Raw genomic sequence first — 17,893 nt, 5'->3', positions numbered from 1 at the left:
GTGAGAAAGACCGGAATGATCCAATGCTGCCTCTCCTGCGAGTGGCTGTTTGCAGTGTCAACACAGAGTGGATTAAGCCAAGCGAGTTTTCACAGTTTAGTAACATTAGAAAGAAACATTTCCTAGAAGGTGTTGATCAGTGGTGTAGTCCAGTGGCTTTCACGTTTTACGTCAAGGACGACTAAACTGACATAAATTAGACCACAGACCCCTAATTGATGAAATTTTGTCCCAGGGTCACCAATCTGATAAGATTTCTGCTTTTAGACATTTTATTGGACAAAGTGTACAGTGTTTCCTCTGTTGCTTATATTAGCTGTGGTGCTCTGAACAATAATTCTTGTTTTGTCTGTTATCTGTGGCTGTTTAGGTCTTAGTTATGCTTAAAGCTGAGGTACTGATGCTAAAAATCTTTTAAAGTATCATATAATCATTACTTTAAAGATTCTGGACTACACTTAGTTTAGTTAAAGATAAAATTAAGGCTAAATTACTATATTTATTCATACTGCAGTGGTGGTAATCTCCTTGCTGTGGTGGAGTGCCACTACTTGAATGAATACAGGGGAAACACTGGTATATGAAACCCATTACCAAATAGTCAGACATTGTGTCACTGTGTCATTGAGAAAGCTCTGAGTTCCATATAACCACTCAAGAAATACGTAAGGATACTTAATAATATCATTTTGTGGCATTTTTACTTCAGAAATTTGTTTTTGTAAAACATTACAGAAAATTCAATTTGTGAACAACAATGCACAATAATGCACTAAAATGAAGGATGACACCATTATGGGTTATGGTTAGCATACCTTGTGATAGCTGAGTAGGCTAACTAAGATAACAAACTTTTTAGTTAGCTAGCAAACAGTATAAATAACTTTTTTTTTTAGCTAACTAGTAAACAATATATGTTTTTATTTTTTACTTTTTAGCTCTCTAGCAAACAATATGATTCTGTTTATTTTGCTAGCAAATAATATAACTGTTTTTTTTTTTTTTTTTTTTTTTTTTTTTTTTACTTTTATAGCTATCTAGCAGTCAGTACAACATTTTGGAGGAAGGAATACAGAGCAGGAGAAAAGGGACAAATTTTCTTCCTCTTTTCCTTCCTCTTTTATACTTACCAGGTCCCATTTATCTGTTTATTTTGATCTGGATAAACAAACATCTCCATACTGATTAAACTCTATTTAGTTTCGGTTTACATCAACAAACTTGGATTTACTAAAAAGAGAGTTTTTAATGGAGGTCTGTATAATACTATATCTGGATTTAGGAACTTTAAATCCAGTTTCGCTGAACTCTGCATGGAGACCTGTTGAACCAAGGCATCAGGTCATCACAGTTTACCCACTACAATAAACTGAACTACACCACAGGTGTCAGGGGTAAGAATAGGGTTGCAGTAAGAGCTGGTTTCATATTTACCTTCCTCTTTCTCTTATTTTCCATGATAACTGCAGATTACAGATTACAGAGGTAAGACTTTTTAATTACAATTAGGCTCCATAATCACTGCTGCAGCCTGGCTGATCTCCTCACCGCCCTCTCAGTCAAACGGAATCACAACGCTATAATTTAATGTCCATTACCCCTGCCACAGCTACAGACCCACCACTACATCTGTTTCAATAATTTTGTCATTTTTTCCCCTCTGAAGACGGGTGCTTCAAAGCTGAAGTGACCACACGTGAGTTAAAGTTTCCTACTCTGCTTGCGCTCAGCTCGGGGGCTTGCTCGCACGCTAACCCGCAAAGCGCTAAACTCCCCTAACTGGATTCAGATGGCAGTGTTTGTCCAAGGCCGTCACCGGCATCAGCATGGAAGTGTGGCGAGGCTAATGATAGTTGGGGGGGAGGGTGCAGGGAAGCAGCTCCCTGCTCTGAGGTCACGGTGACCGGGCTGGCGGTCAGCAGGGTGTGTGGTCCCGTAGCCCCGGATACACCTGTGCCCTTGGACACTGAAAGCAGAGACACCCTGGGTTTGATGGTGGGTTCAATTACATCCTCTCTGGTTCTGAAAAGAAACGGGCTCTTTGTCAAACATCACGTCATTTAAATGCTGGAAAGGAGAAAAAGTCTGCAGATGCTGCATTAATGGTGCAAGAATGAAACTGTACTTGACACCAGTTTCGCAAAAAAAATTGAAAGGACCAATAAATGAGTTCTTTCTGTCCCTGTGCAGTTGCACAAGACTCTGACGAATCTAACACCATAAACTCTTGCATAAACAGTATTGGTCAACAATGCTTAGTGGTAGTACTGGGTCATACTGGGAGGACACTGACTCACAGTGAACAATGTGCCCGGCTGCTGCGCGTCTGCAGGGCCTTACGCTCATTGTCTTGGCAGTCCCAGTGACGTGGTTGTCTGTTAAGACTCAACCTGGCTGCCCGGTCAAAGCGCCGCTATTGTCGTCTGGTAACCAGGGAGCAGAGGAGAAGGGGCAGTGGGGGGTACGGGAAATAAAGAGACAGGAAACTGGTGTCACGGTCACAGTCACCCGTCACGGTCTGACAACACCCCTCCCCATCCCAGTCCTCCCTCTGACCACAGTGTAGAATACAGACGGAAATGGACAACACCACCCTGGGTGTTTATAATCTGACGCCGCCATACAGTCTCCACTGTCTGCGAGGGGGTTGAGTAATAGTGTGCACTGTATAGTAATTTGGTTCACCTCTGCACAAATCAAATACGCACAAAAAACGTTTATGTGCATCAAAGCAAAGGGAAGCAATTAGTTCTAAATAGCTGCTTTGTGTAGTTGTGAAGTCCCACAATGTGTTTATTTAGATTCACTTAAACCAAACCAGAAAACTGACATTTTTCTACAATTTAAAATAACATGCTGTCATGCCAATAGATGAGAATGGATTCTTTATCTTTTTAGCCACGCCAGCACAGTGTTCTCGATTGAAGGAAATTTTGTACAGAAATTCAGTGGAAGTTGCAGTGATGTTGGTTTTTTCTCTAGCATCATCATGAAGTCATCTTTTTTTTTTTTTTTTTAAGTTACATCTCTGTTACATCACAAGTTTTGGATGGCTTACCATGATATTTGGTACAGACATTCATGTCCCCCTCAGGCTGAATTTCAGTAACTTTGGTGATCCCATAACTTTCTGTTAGAGCCAGACACATTCATTGGTCAGCTGGTATTAGCCTATCACAGCTTCTGTATATCAGTCTATATTGGTATCAGCTTATATGTTGGTCCATATTTGCCAACTTTTGTTGGACAGAACATAATGCAGATTTTTTTTTTTTTTTTTTAGGTTTTATAGGCAGCAGTTTATAAATATTTGATCCGTCTTCTTCTTCAAGTTACATAATCATATCATTATATTATACATACATATTATTATGATTACACATTATTTTCTTTTTCATAAGTGTTTGATTACCACATTTGAGAGACCTTTGCGATATTGGCCAATGTATCGATATCAGAATTTTCTTACTCCCTAATATCATCAACATCGGCCCCACGAATCCAGCATCTATTGGCCTCTACTTTTTATTTAGTGCCATGATCAGGTCAAAATTCTGTTTGTTTGTTCAAAACCTGGTGAATAACTAAATGTCTGCAAAGCTAATGACATTCCCATCAAGTTCAGCTGTAATCATTTGTTAATTAGCAAATGTTATCATGCTAACTTGCTAAACTAAGATGGTAAACAACCGAGACTGGTAACATTGTCATTGTGAGCATGAGTTTGGCATTTAGCTCAGCGTCCCATACAGCCTAACTACAGCCTTACAGAACTGCTAGCATGGCTGTAGGCTCTTACTCACACTAAAAAACAAATTTCAGTTACTTAGTTAAGTACTTCGCTCTCTTAGGGTCTACAAAATACATAAAATACAGAACTAGAGGGTTTCATGATGTAAACTTTAACTTAAGAAGTAAGAGCCAGTTGTTTTCTTTTGTCATTTTAGAGAAAACCTTTCAAATAAACAGCTAACTTCAAGAAATTTATATTTCATTTCACTAAAATAAAGAATTTATAGCAATCTATATGATGCAATTAAGGCACATATCCCATTCCCAGCCAGTGGAAGACGCTATGTTTACGTTAAGCCACAAGAAAAGTAGCGCTACATCTGAGGTATTTAGCTGCTAACATTTGTGTTAGCATTTCTACTTTCTTGACATGCTATTAGGCGGAAATTAATATACGGTAATAACATTTACTGTTTTAACTGACCAAACTGCAAAACTGCCTGCTGTTCATTTTTTTTATATTGGATTATTAGATGCAGTGGTGTATGTGTTTGCATATTTGTTAGCAAAGAAATGTTTGGTCCAGGACAAACTTTAGTGCAAAACATCAACAACTGTAGTAGGTGTCCACCGGCCGTATGCTGAGTGCATGTTCAGATTTTACCAGCAACTCGATAGATTACCACTGCTTTTTTTTTGGCTAGTGAAGCAAACCTACCAGCCAGCTGTATATTGTACCAGCTTTTGGCTGGTGGCTGGTGCTAATTTTGGTCCCTGGTTGTAGCACTACTTTCTTTAAAAACAGATAGTAGATGTGACCTTGCCTGCTCCATAGATTGTGGAAGAATATTAATATAAAAGGAAAACAAATGGGGTGTATTCATTTGATGTGAAAGCACTCCACTAAAGAGAGCAACAAGGATACAGCACATTGTACCTGTCAGTGGGGTATACCTTTAAAGCTAGTATGAACTTTCCCCTAACAAGTAAATTTTCTCTGTTAATCTTAAACCATACTCTTGACCAACTGATGCCTGTCAGTTAAATGTGACCTTTCATAAATGATGTCAATTGAGAAAGTCGACCAGTGTCCCACTGAGCTCAGTATTACAACAAAGCCAACATCCAAACCACATGAAAATCAATGACAAAGGCGTCTGTGTGCAGTTTAAATGACACTGCGCGTCCATCAGACAGGTTGTGTAACATACCATGTGTGTCAGGTAGTTTGAAGGTAAGATGAGGAAACTAAAGCAGAGCAGGGCTTTCCATGGAATACAGATAAATTCAAAGATAACAGGAACTCAGCAGTCACATATGCAAAGCAAACACTGCGCATACTTTTTATTCGTTTATTTTTATTTTTTTTAATTTTTATAAGAGATCCATAAAATGGTGATGCCAGCTCCTACGCTACCACAGAATGGCTGTTACTTTGCAAGTGCGTCAATGTGGCAAAAAGCAATTTACATTTTGCACACACTGTGCAAATTGACAACCACACTGCGACAAAGGCCAATTGTACAGCTGTGTATAGGTCAGTCCGGTCATCAAGTTCAGTCATATCGTGGCTTCTAACAGCACATTACAGAACACATACAGTGAGAATAATAATTTTTAAATATTGAACAGCTAGTAGATCTAGGACTGGTACTGTGAAATTATCATCTTTGATGTATTTCTAAGTATATTTTGGTTTGAGAGACAGGATACTCTTGTGGGGGTGTGTTGTGTTCCTGGGATATCTTCTGGTGAATCTTGTGATTATACATGTCAGTGATAGAGCATGCAATGACACAGTTAAACATATAGTAAGGGTTTAAGTTGCACTATATGTAATGATCACAAATCAGCCATTAAGAGCATATTAGTGTTTGTGACAACTTTTTAAACTTGTCTGACCTCTTGGACTCCAACAATATCAAACATAAATTATTTTCATGATTAATCCATGAATCATTTAGTCCATAAAAATCCCTCTAGATTCCTCCTTAAATTATTACCTTTAATTAACTGTCTAAATGGCAGTAAAAAGTTTTGTTTTGAAGAGAAATGTATCTTCCATATCAGGCAGCTCAAATGAAAATAAGCATCAACAACTGCAGCTCCATAAACAAAAGTCCCATCCATCAGCAGACAGACTTCAAACTTTTTAAAAGACACATGCAAAAACTCCCCCTGAACTTCACACATATCCATATGATAATACATAGGTTAAATTGTCCTACCTTGTTGGAGGCCATGTCGCTGACTGAGCGGTAGGTCTGGATGGTCTCCAACTGGTCCAGACACCAGTCCAGCTCCTCCATGGTCTCCATAGCCAGCTTCTGGTAGGACTCATCTGCCAACAGACACATGGACACGTAATCAGGCCCAAGAGGATCCATGTCCATAGCGGAGCCCCCCGTGACCATGCGTGGAGGTCCAAGGGTCCCAGAGTGGCTTGATCTGACGGAAGACTGGCCCGCGGGACATCCGGGAGATGCAGAGGAAGAGGGGGAGGTGTGTACGCAGAGCTCCTTCATCTCGTTACGCTCTACTGCCTCAGAAAGTTCAGACAAACTGAGGCTAGAGTTACTGTTTGCCCACTCTCTCTCTCTGTAGTCTCTTTCAGTCCGTACCCCCTCTTTCCCCTCGCTCTCGTGCGCTCTGCAAACCCCCTCCCACTCCCTCTGGTTCCCCGCCCCCCTCTCAGTACCACTCTGCTGAATGAGTGGCGTGCAAACCAGGCGGTCTGCTGCCTCCTGCTGTTGATGTGTCTGTGACCCCCCCTCCCATTTAAACACATTGATGTGTGCATACAGGTACAGTACACAAGTCCACTGCCTGAAGAGAAAGACACACATCTTGATTTGACTTGTCATCTTCCCTCCATGATGTTTTTCACCCAAACAATGGCATCTCTACAGTCTTAAAAATAAAGGTGCTAACCAGAACCTTGAAGGGTTCTTTAGTTTATCCCCACAGGAGAACGCTGTTTGGCTCCTGGTATAACCTTTTATAAAAGTTCCACTTGTAACCCTTTTACAGAGTTCTACCCAGAACACAACAAAAAGGGTTATAACTAGAACTGCAGCCAGTACCCTGAGTGAGAGGTTCTAAAGAACCTTCTATGGTGCAATGGTTCTACCCAGAACCTCCGCTGGGAGTTCTACGCAGAATCTTTCCATCTTCTGCGTAAGCTAACAAGAAATGTTTTATATTCCAAGGTTATAAAACATTATAATAATATTATATTCCAGAACTTTTTTTCTGAAGAACCATTTTTTGAAGAAAGGGTTCTTTAGAAGCAAAATAGGTGTTGGTAGAACCCTTAGAACCAAGGGTGAAAACCTTATTTTTAATGTATGATATCTAAAATATTAAAATTATGCTAAGAAGACATAGCGATAGAGGACTAAGAGAGAAAAACCAGCATGAACTTATTTAATGCACTTTGTCACTGCTACAAAGACAGCTCCCTCCTGTTCCGTTGACTTCCTTTCTGAAACATGCAGACCACTTCAAGGCTGTACTCTGCTGAACTGCAGCAGCAGCTCACACCACACCACCATACTTCACAAACTGGCTCTCTCCTCTCTGAACCTCTCTGAGGGAGGAAAAAAAAAATTATATCAAACACCAAACTCTGTGTTTGCACAAGCAACACGAGAGGCAAACTTTGACTCCCTGAATTGGGGGGAGGCCAGGCCAGGGTCTCACTGTGTGCCAAAGAAACCAAAGCACTTCCTCTTTGGCCCTGAACTCACACAAAACATGGAGCGGAATTACTGAATGGCGGAGTGACTGCCGAGGACAATCGTAGCTGTCATTTGATGAAAAAGCCCTGTCGTTAGCAGCTATGACTCACATTTGGTAGGCGCATGAGTTTTTAAAGGAAAGAAGTGTTTTATGAGAAATGCACTGAGATGATAAAACATGAGGAAACAAATTAAGAGGGATCATTCTCTGATACACCAGGGTGAATGTTGATTCAACAAATTTCTGCCCAGAGGGAGGGAACGCTGAGCGCATCTGGATCTCCCCACCTTCCTTTCTCTATGGAAAAGACTGATCTCTACTTCATAGGGCTTCACACATGGAAGAAATTTACCCCATATGCTTAGCACAACAGGACAGCCAGCGTGCTGCTCCCCAATTTACGTCAATATACTGGATCAAAGCACTTCAAAGCACAGCGATGGCGCACAGACTCTGAACCGCTGGTCTTTAACAAAGAACTTCAATGAAATCTCAGACAATTAATGCGCATTTGAGGTAACCTCCCACCATTTAAAGATATCAGCACAACCTGATGACAGCGACTCTTCTGAATCAAAAAGGAGAGTCAAGTTTCAACCGTCGAAGCCTGTCTGCGGTCTTTAGAAATCAGGCCACTGGCTCCTCAGATTACATGAGCGCGACTGCTAGTGCTAGCCTTATTCCTCAGGTCAGACCAATTTTCCTTTACTTCAGCTCCAGGTTGGATCATTCAAAGAACCACTGGCTACAATATACCGCTGGACGCCAAGCTTCGTGGTCCAAACTATTCACAGGAACCACTGGCATCCAAGTCATGTAAAAGTCAGTGACACGGAGCAGAAATCAAAGCGGCTCATGCACAAGGCAGCGAACTGTTGAAACAAGGTATATACCAGTGTGCGGCCGTCTTGAGCCATAGGCGCAGTAGTCGCTGCCAAGAAGGTGCAACCACATCCTGCCCCCGTTCCCTCCAACAAGGGCACATAGAGACATTAGACATTTTAACGGGGAAGTTGGGAAACATCAAAGGCTTGGCTCATTGACACCGCCTGTATGACCGGGACTCAGGTCATTTTGAAGCTGGCAGCTGATTCATACATGCAGTCCAGAATCTAACGGCAAAAAACCTTCAGATGTAGAACAAAGGTGTACTGGTCAACTTAGAAAAACTTACACAGAGCTAAGAATATAGTTAAAGAGCCTTTACTAGTTAGGGCATGTCAAAATTAACTAGTTTAAGTCATGAGCATACATCTATGATTCCAGTGAATAACTTCCAGTGAGAAACATGCTGTCTTCACACTATTTTGACTATTTTTACAGATGAGTGCAGAGGACTGATTGAGACCTGGACATTCTGATGTCACAGTGAAGTTGACGTTTTGGATATAAAATGTCTTCACATAATCATAATTTTATCCTGCTAGACATCAGCATGACATTTTGTCATAATTAGCATATATATTATTGAGTTAAGGCAAAAAACATATTTCATGAGGTCATGGTGACCTTAACCTTTCACCACCGAAATCTACTCCATTCATCCTTGAGTCCAAGTGGACATTTGTGCCAAATTTGAGGAAATTCCCTCAAGTTGTACATGAGATATTGTGTTCACAAGAATGGGGTGGACAGGAGGTCACAGTGGTCTTGACCTTTGACCAGCAAAATACAATCAGTTCAACCTTGAGTCCAAATGGATGCTTATACCAAATTTGAAGAAATTGCATCATGGCGCCCCTGAGATATTGAGTTATTGTGTGGAGGCATAAAAATCACAAAAGGACAGCAACCAGTTTTGACCGCAATGATTGTTCTTCAGGGTGTGGCTGGAAAGACGAGTCATCCAGAGTGAAATGTTGTGATTCCTTATATGGACAATAAGTGGCCAGGTGACTTAATAACACCTGCAAAAATAAAGACATACACTGGAAAATTAAAGTGGCCTCAAAAATACCAACAACACTGAAAGGGCTAAACCAGTTTACAAATAAGATCTAAAATCTATTTCCTCATAAAGACCTAAATACACCTAAGCATCAAATTTAAAAATCCAGTACATCTCTCTCTGAAATAATTTCTGAAGATGACTGCCACTTCTGATAGACTGCGCCACAAACTCAGAAACTGGAGCATTTATAAACTGACATGCTAAAACTTGTACTGTACATTTACTGCCAGACTGACAACTTAATGGGAAAGGTCCATCCAGCGGGAATATGAAGCCTTTTCACTGTGGCAAAAACCATTACAGCCCTAGTTCCTCCAATTATATTATATTATATTATAAAGAGATAAAAGTTGACTGGTTTTGGTGTCTGGATTCAAACCATTTGCTTACAGCAAGATGACAACAGCTGGACCCGAGGCCACGCTTCTCTAATATGACTCATGTTGTAATCAAGTTTGAATTGAAGTTGTAATTATAAGAAAGTTCTGCACGCACACAGACACACACTTATACAGAGTAGAAGTAGATGGGAACTGCTGAATCCATCATCACCTCTGTTTTATCATAAATACAGTGTGTGCTAAATGGGCTGATGGACATTTCACAATGTCACCAGTCAAAGGTGGCGTGACGCACTTTGAGTCTGAAAAACCTGCTCCCAGACAGACTGCGAGGTACTTTTCCAGCCTGTTTTTTCACTGGAAGGCTATTTTTTTTCTTCTTTGGTGAGTCCTAATGCTTTGGCCATATGCTGGAGGCTGCTGAGAGGACAACAGACCTCAGTGTGCAGACAGACCCCGTCTGCCTCCCCTCTCTCCCCCTTTTCCCTCCAACTCTCTCCCCTATAGGGCCACAAACCGGCCTCTGTGAGAGCCATCAACTGCACCAACGACCAGGGCTGGGCTCAAACATCCCCACCCCTCCACCACCTCCATTCCCGCCTGAGACACCTTCCGCTCACATCCACCTCACACTGCCCCTCTCTGTGCTCTCAACCTACCCCCCAAAAAACCTGCGTCCCTCGCTGTCTGACTGAAGCTGAACTGCCTCATCTATCACACCACCTACTGATAAGCTACAGTCAGTGGAGGACGAAGTATTCTGATGGTTTGCTGCTTTATCTGCTACTAATAAAAGAAGTAATACCAAAGGATATAGTACTTCATTAAATTTAAGGACTAGTGTGTAGGATCTAGTGGCATCGATTGGTGAGCTTGCAGACTGCAAACACCCCACCTCACCCTCCCATTCCAAGTGTGTAGAACCTACCATGACCACAAAATGCATGTGAAAGGCCGTATCTAGAGCCAGTGTTTGGTTTGTCCGTTCTTGGTTACTGTAGAAACATGACGGTAGAACATGTGGAAGAGAACCTGCACTGTCTGTAGACATAGACAGCTCATTCTAAGCTAACTAAAACACAATGTCTCTTATTTTCAGATTATATACTAACAAAAACATACGTATGAATATTATATTATCTAATATCTAATCTAATCAAAATGAAAAGTACTCATTGTACAGAATGATTGAATTATTATAACAATAGTAGATAAGAAGGATTTTAATTTTTCACCTATATTATACAGTGCTGAATAGTTAAATCTGTAACATTATCTATAAAAATGCATTAAATTTCATGATTGTTTGTATGAAAATTCTTAACCTGTAAAGTAACAATAGCTGTAAAATACATGAAAAAACGATACAAAATAACAATATTTCCCTCTGAAATTAAGTATAAGAAACAAAATACTCAACTGCTGGAAACATTTGGGATAATGTAACTCATGTCTACATTTTAGACATTTTAATGCAGAAATGTTACATATAACAACAAGTACTTGAATAAAAATACTTTGCACCTGTGGCAACAGAAAGAGTTTCTGTGTATGCAGTTTCACAGGCTGGTTGTAAGGTCAAGGTTTTCATGTAGTGTTTGACTTTTCATGCTAAAGTTGACTTTAACACAGTGACTAATATGTCTTAAGTCATGTTTATTCATACTAAATTGACTTGGCAGGAGACAAAGGGCCCTGTTACAATGGCGGGTCAATGAAAATACACCGTCATCACCATCACTTAAAGTGTAAACAGCTCCGAGCTATCTGCATGTACGCAAACACACACATTCCTCATCTTGACCTCATCTTGAAGGAGAAAAATGCTGCGACTCTGATACGTGCACATACCCGCCGCTGTTTGTGTTTGACTTTGCACTACACGTGGAGCTGAGACAGACTGAGACAGAGGCTGAGCAATGAATCACCTCTGTATCACCCCCCCAATGTGCGTCAATTTATTCACCAGTCATGACGGGGAGAAAAAAAATGAGTCTGACATAAGGACAGACAGAAAGAGAAAGAAAAGAAAGCAGCTTAAGTCTACCAGATGTTTGTCTGATCAGAAAGCAACACAAAGGGGTTATCTATGCACATGAACAGTCAATCTAAGTACACTCCTGCTGGGAAAATACACAAAAACTTTAAACACCTTGAATTTGAACAGTAACTTGCTTCCAGAAAATTCCACTATTTGCTCTTTGAGTAAGTCATTTGCATTGTGTGTACTGCTTCATATTCATAACACCGCTTCCTCATTTTAACATGTTGTTTTTCACATACTGTTATGTATCATTTCAAAGATGTATCTATTCATTTTTATTGCATTACATTTTATAATATAATTTCTATTTCTGACAGATATGAAAAAATAAGCGTTCAACTGTAATGAACCAGTGTGTAGGAATTAGTGATATCTAGTGTGAAATAGCAGATTTAAACCAACTCGCCTACCGAACATGTACAAGAAGCTCGCGCAAAATGTGAAAGGCCCCATCTAAAACCTGTGTGTGCTTTGAATGTCCTGGGATACCATACAAAACATGGCGGTGCAACGTGGTGGATTCTGTGTAAGAGGACCTACCGTCTATGTGGATAAAAACAGCTTCATACAGGGACCGAAAGGTAACAAAAATACATCAATTCTTATACAGACAAATAGATACAGTCACATTGTTTGTATTGTAGATTGTTGTCTTTATAACTTTCTATTCATTAGTTGCAACTAATGATTGGTTAAATGGTGAAAAATGTTCCCCAAAGCTCAAGCTGACATCCTATAATGTCTTGTTTTGTCAATGACCCAAAGGTTTAATTTAAGGAGTAATTAAACCAGAAAATAGTCATATTTATGGAGCTAGATTCAGATAATTTTGAAAATAGTTTGAAATTAATTTAATAGTTGAAAAAAATCTATTAATCATTGCAGCTCCAGTCATTTCTTCTGTTCCAATATAGATGTTTTATATAGTGTGTATTTGTGTGCATATATTCTGTTCAGTTTTCCTCATTGCAGGACCCAACCTAAGAATTAGTCCAATCTAATCTTATCAGGTTGATTAAGATCAAAACTGTCTCATAGTAACAAATATCTTGTTTACTTGTTGTCAGAACAATAAATGGATTGTACACAGGTTTGTTATTTTGATACCTCAATAAAATACGTGACTACTTCATGAGGCATAATGTGACATAATATTAAGACAGTGGCGTGATGTTTATCGGTGGTAATTTCAAGGGAACCTGTGGAGTGTGGAGGACATTTACAGCAAGTCCAACCCCGAAACCAAACTATCACCCTTTGCCTCCTCTCACAAACAACCATCACTACTGATTATATCTCCTCATAGTTTACAACAGTGGCATAATCTCCTCCGCTATCAAAACAAAGGGCTTCAACAGTTATTCAAACAGACACACACAGAGAGAGACACACACACACACCTCATCAGGGCCTGTTTGACAGCTCCTTCACAATGCACCATGGAGCTGTGTTGGCACGGGCCAGCTTGAGGGATGGGCCGCAGTGAGGTTTATGACTGTGCTGACGTCAATGACATAATTCAAATACTTAACCAGGCTGCACGCTTCCAGCCCTCCGGATCCTCTCCTCTGGCTGCGAGCCTGGAAAACCTGACATGGACTCCTGCTGCGGAGCAGAGTCACTGCTGCAGACAGGAGCGGAGCGGACTGGCCAGACTGAAAATGACGGGTCAGATTTGGTCTGACTGTCAGTTTGTGTGCCTGAGTGTCCATCCACCACGGTTCCTACAACTTTCAAGTTAATTTAAGCGCTTTTCAAGTATTTTCTAGGTGCATTTTCAAGTTTTTCCAGCACCTTACAGCTGTGGTAACACACTTTATATGTGCTTGAAATGACTAGGCCCTATTTCATTTTTTCATCACTTTAAATCAGATGTTATTGTTCTAGGAACAACTAAAACTAGATTTTGATGATTTGAATTCTACAGAATGGTGATAAATTAAAGGAAAACACATCAAAGTTTCATGTTTCAAAATGTGTCACTTGTCTAAGTAGACTTAGCATCTTATATACAAGGATACAAGGCAATTTATGTATCATTTACAACAAGGTTGTGAAACACGATTTAGTTGGAGTTCCCTCTGAGTGATTGAAATAGGTTGAGATTAATAAAAACATAGAACTATAGAACTAATTTACATAGAGGAGTGCTGAGGATGAATTCATTCTTCTTCTCTCACAGCCTGAGAGAAGAAGCTGCTCTTCAGTCCAATGTTACGGCAGCGGTTACTGCTGTATCTCTTTCCAGACAGCAGCACAGTAAACAGAGACTTACTGTGGGAAAAGATGGCTGATATCATCATGTAAACATGTACTTGACAAATCACCCTTAATAAAATCCTTTTCTTTTTTTTTTTTTTTTACTTTTTGTTTTCCAGCCAGCGCTCCCTCCTAGCATGTTGCACTCCACCAGCCTCCCAATCATTTTCCATCAACAGACGCACATTGACAAGACCAACAGTGTAGCCACACGTGCAGAGTGGCAAGCGAGGCTCAAGCAAAGGTGTCTTCATTTTGCGAAAAGGCAAACCAAATGTGTTCTTTCTGACCTTTTTTTTTAAATCTAAAAGCAAACGATTCAGTCAGAGAGCGATTTATTATGAATGTATTTTCACTTACAGTGTCATGCAGGTCAAACCTTGAAAACGTGACATTTAAAGTCAAGTGTTTTCAAGGATTTCCAGCACCCATAAAAACCCTGATCCACCCATGTGTTTATTCATCATTTCAACTTTCACACACAAAGAATACAAGTTTAAACAAGAAATCAAGACACCATCCAAACACGATGTTATGTGATATGATATGATGTCGCCTTTGATCAGAATGATACTACGATGTTATCAGATCACTGATGCATAAATATTTGATTTATAATAATTAGACACAGTTTACTCAGCTATTACACTGCAAACACCACTGCTTTGCTTTGCCCTTACGATAAGCTTCTATATTTCATGCTGCACTTAATATGCCTGCACACACAGACTTACACGCAAACACCTACACACACTCCTGGCCCGATTTGAATGTGATTATTCTTTGTTACTTGCAATCAAAGGGCAGATTACTGGTAATTAAGAGCAGCTATTCTTCTTCTTTATTCTGTCAGACTAACCTGTTTCAGATTAGTCTTTCAAGACATGTTTACAAGAGGAGACAAAAGATGAATGAGTAATGCTTATTATGCGGGGGCCCACGCCCTGGGCAGTTTACGCACAAAGTCACGTGTCTGTTCAGTTTCAAGGTAGAGAATGTGTACATTTCAATGCAGGTTTCTGCCATACTGAATTAATTGTGCAATGTTTGCATTTAAGCCTGCATTGAAGTCTTGGGAAACAGGCTTTCTGAGCAGCTAACATGCATTTATATATAAATGCATGCTTTTTGGTCAACAATGATTACAAATGCAGAAATACTTTAAACTGATAAGAAAACGTCATTGCATACGTAAAATGGCTTTGGCTTCAAAGACTGTCACAGGAAAACTTCCACAATCACAAAGGCCAAAAATGAAACTGCAGTGTAAACACGTTGCAATACAATGTGTCATTATACTGAGTGATACTGTGTGAAGATCCAAAAGTGTGTCCCAGCTACCCTGATTTACTGTAACACAAAATGATTAAAACTCAACTCTGGAATATTGTAGAAGTAAGTAACAGTACATCATCTGAAGCTGATGGGGATCTACAGAACTAGTTCCTACAATAAATCCTATAATAGATCTAGAACTTGTTTAAAGGAATAGTTCAATTTTTTGAGAAGTACACTTCCATATTCTTGTTCTTGCTGACAGATAAAAGGGAAGATTGAGCCAAACTCAGAAATATCTGTTAACCGTAACTCTACACTGAGCAGCCCTGGAAATGGGGAAACAGCTATCCTGGCTCTATCCAAAGATTACAAAACACGCCTCTGCTTCTAGAGAACCTTTCTGTTTGTTTAATATTGACAAAAAACAAAGCGTAAAAATGCGCTCGCTTCCTTGAGTCTTCACTACCTCAACCTCAAAGTGATGACAAGACTCCAGAAAGTAACTGTGGCCAGAAATAGGCCAACATGTTATGTTACATGTTACATTTACGGCTTGTGATGCAAAAATGAACCATATCTCAATATCTGTCAAAAATAATTGCAATATGATTTTGTTTTGCATATTGTGTAGCACTAATTTGATTTGATAAAGGTCTGATTTCTACTTGCACAAAAAGCATAAGGGCGGCACATGTTTTGTTTTTCTCATTTGGTGGGTTTCACCGAGGTTAAGTTAAGCATCCTATTTGGGCCAACAGGCCTCCCTTTGGGCAGTGCTGCCTTAAACATTCATTTATGAAGGCACTGTGTAAACATTAATTCTGCGAAGAGAACATTGACTCTAAGAACATGATGAGATCTCACATCCTCTTCTTGGTCAAATGACTAACCATGGACCCTGGAGTCCCAGCTATCTGTAACAACATTCAGTCACTGATAACCGTCACAGATTAATCATCAATCCCTGACGATCAAAGACGTCATGATCAAGCATTTCCCCTCAAAAGTGCCATTTATGCGGCATAATATAGAGCAAAGCCTATAATCTGAATCAGTCAGGGAAGAGTGAGCCCTTTGTTGGCTGCAGGGTTCATGAGACTGCATGTGACGGTTTGTGAAGCGTTAACTGCAAACTCACATGAGGAAAACTACAATCCCCTCACGTTACTACAGTAAGATGGTTCAAAGCATAAACAGGCCAGAGTGACGCATTTGCAGCTGAGCTGATCTTTAATATACCTCCCAGTTTTCTGCTTCATGTGCACTCTCACCCAGTGACTGTGGTCACGTTCCTGCTCTTTTTGTTTGTTTCATCAAATCTGACCTTTTTTTCTGCCTCTCTCATATTGCATCTGATTAAAAGGCTCAAAAACAGTGACGTCTCTTCTGACCTTTGCTGTGTTTTTGTTCTTTCCCCTCTCATTCCATGCAACAATCTGGCAAATCTCTTACTTGTTCTTGAACCCACTCTTATCTCTGTCTAACCTCACCGTCTTCCTGCAGAAATTCACTCTACTCTAGTTATATTTTGCTGAGTTCATCTCAAACCCCTTTCCTGAGGTGTTCAAAGTTTCATAGATAAGTTTCCTGCATCTTTTCTGACACCAAATTCCTTTTCATGCTTTTCCAACAGCTTACATCTGTGGTAAAATACATATTTATATAGACATACACTCTAAGAAATGAGGGTTCATAAAGGGTTCTTCAAGAAGGGCTGAGGTTCTACCCAGAAACAATTTCTTCTAAAGAACCCCTTTTCAAAGAAAGGGTTCATAAAGAGTCAGGGACTCAGGGTTCCTTTTCATCCAAGGAACCCCTTTTGGAAGAAACAGCTCTTTAAGGATTGTAGAAACTCTTGAAGAACTCTTCTGTAACGGGTTCTTTTTTTTTGTTTGTTTGTTTTACCATAATATAAAAGGGTTCTTGGTAGACACCCTGGGTGGGTTCTAGATGAAAACCCTTGGAATACAAAAGTTATGACCTTTATTTCTAAGAGTGTATACTAACAGCGTATACTCAAAATGCGTATTTCACTTGTTCATCAGTTTTAAAATGTGCCACCTGTCTGTAAGTAGATAACATACAACTTATTTTATTTCTTTATCTAACAAGCAATCTATTCAGTCAGGTAGGGATTTATTATCAAAGTAATGCATTTGCAATTTCAAGCAGTTTCAAGCACTTTTCAAACCTTGAAATACTACATTAAAAGTGTTTTCAGGGATTTCCAGCACCCTGTAATCAGCCATCTACGCTGAGCTCATACTCAGAAAGATGCAGACGCTGTATCTTTTCCAAACTGGGATTATTGCCTCACTGAAACACACAGACACAAAACAGGAAAAATCTGTTCTCCTTTTCCGGGCAAAGAGTTGACGAAAACGAGAAAGAAAGCAGCACAGAGGAGGATATGAGGGCATCTCGCCTTGTGATATTGTTAATTGTTGTAGTCTCCTCCTGAACAATTTGAACAATTACTATTATTTAGCGGCAGGTGCGCTGTATGTTCTTTGTATGTTCAGGAAAGGTTGGAGACAGAGATATTCT

The 17,893-nt window shown here is 39.9% G+C and overlaps 1 protein-coding gene across 1 annotated transcript in view; it reads right to left on the bottom strand.

Moving 5' to 3' along the window:
- The window catches only part of LOC146318117 (3',5'-cyclic-AMP phosphodiesterase 4B-like), a 69,053-nt gene that overhangs the window by 11,160 nt on the left and 40,000 nt on the right, over positions 1-17,893 (bottom strand). Inside the window, exon 8 of the mRNA XM_084731640.1 lies at positions 5,961-6,073. Within this exon, the coding sequence (XP_084587766.1) occupies positions 5,961-6,073 (113 nt within the window). The remainder of the gene's footprint in view (positions 1-5,960; positions 6,074-17,893) is intronic.

Source organism: Lutjanus erythropterus, chromosome 12, assembly GCF_056507025.1.
Source record: "Lutjanus erythropterus isolate fLutEry1 chromosome 12, fLutEry1.hap2, whole genome shotgun sequence".
In the NCBI taxonomy this organism is placed as follows: Eukaryota; Metazoa; Chordata; class Actinopteri; order Lutjaniformes; family Lutjanidae; genus Lutjanus; species Lutjanus erythropterus.
Note: the sequence above shows the minus strand (reverse complement) of the source record. Positions and strands in the feature narration are given on the sequence as shown.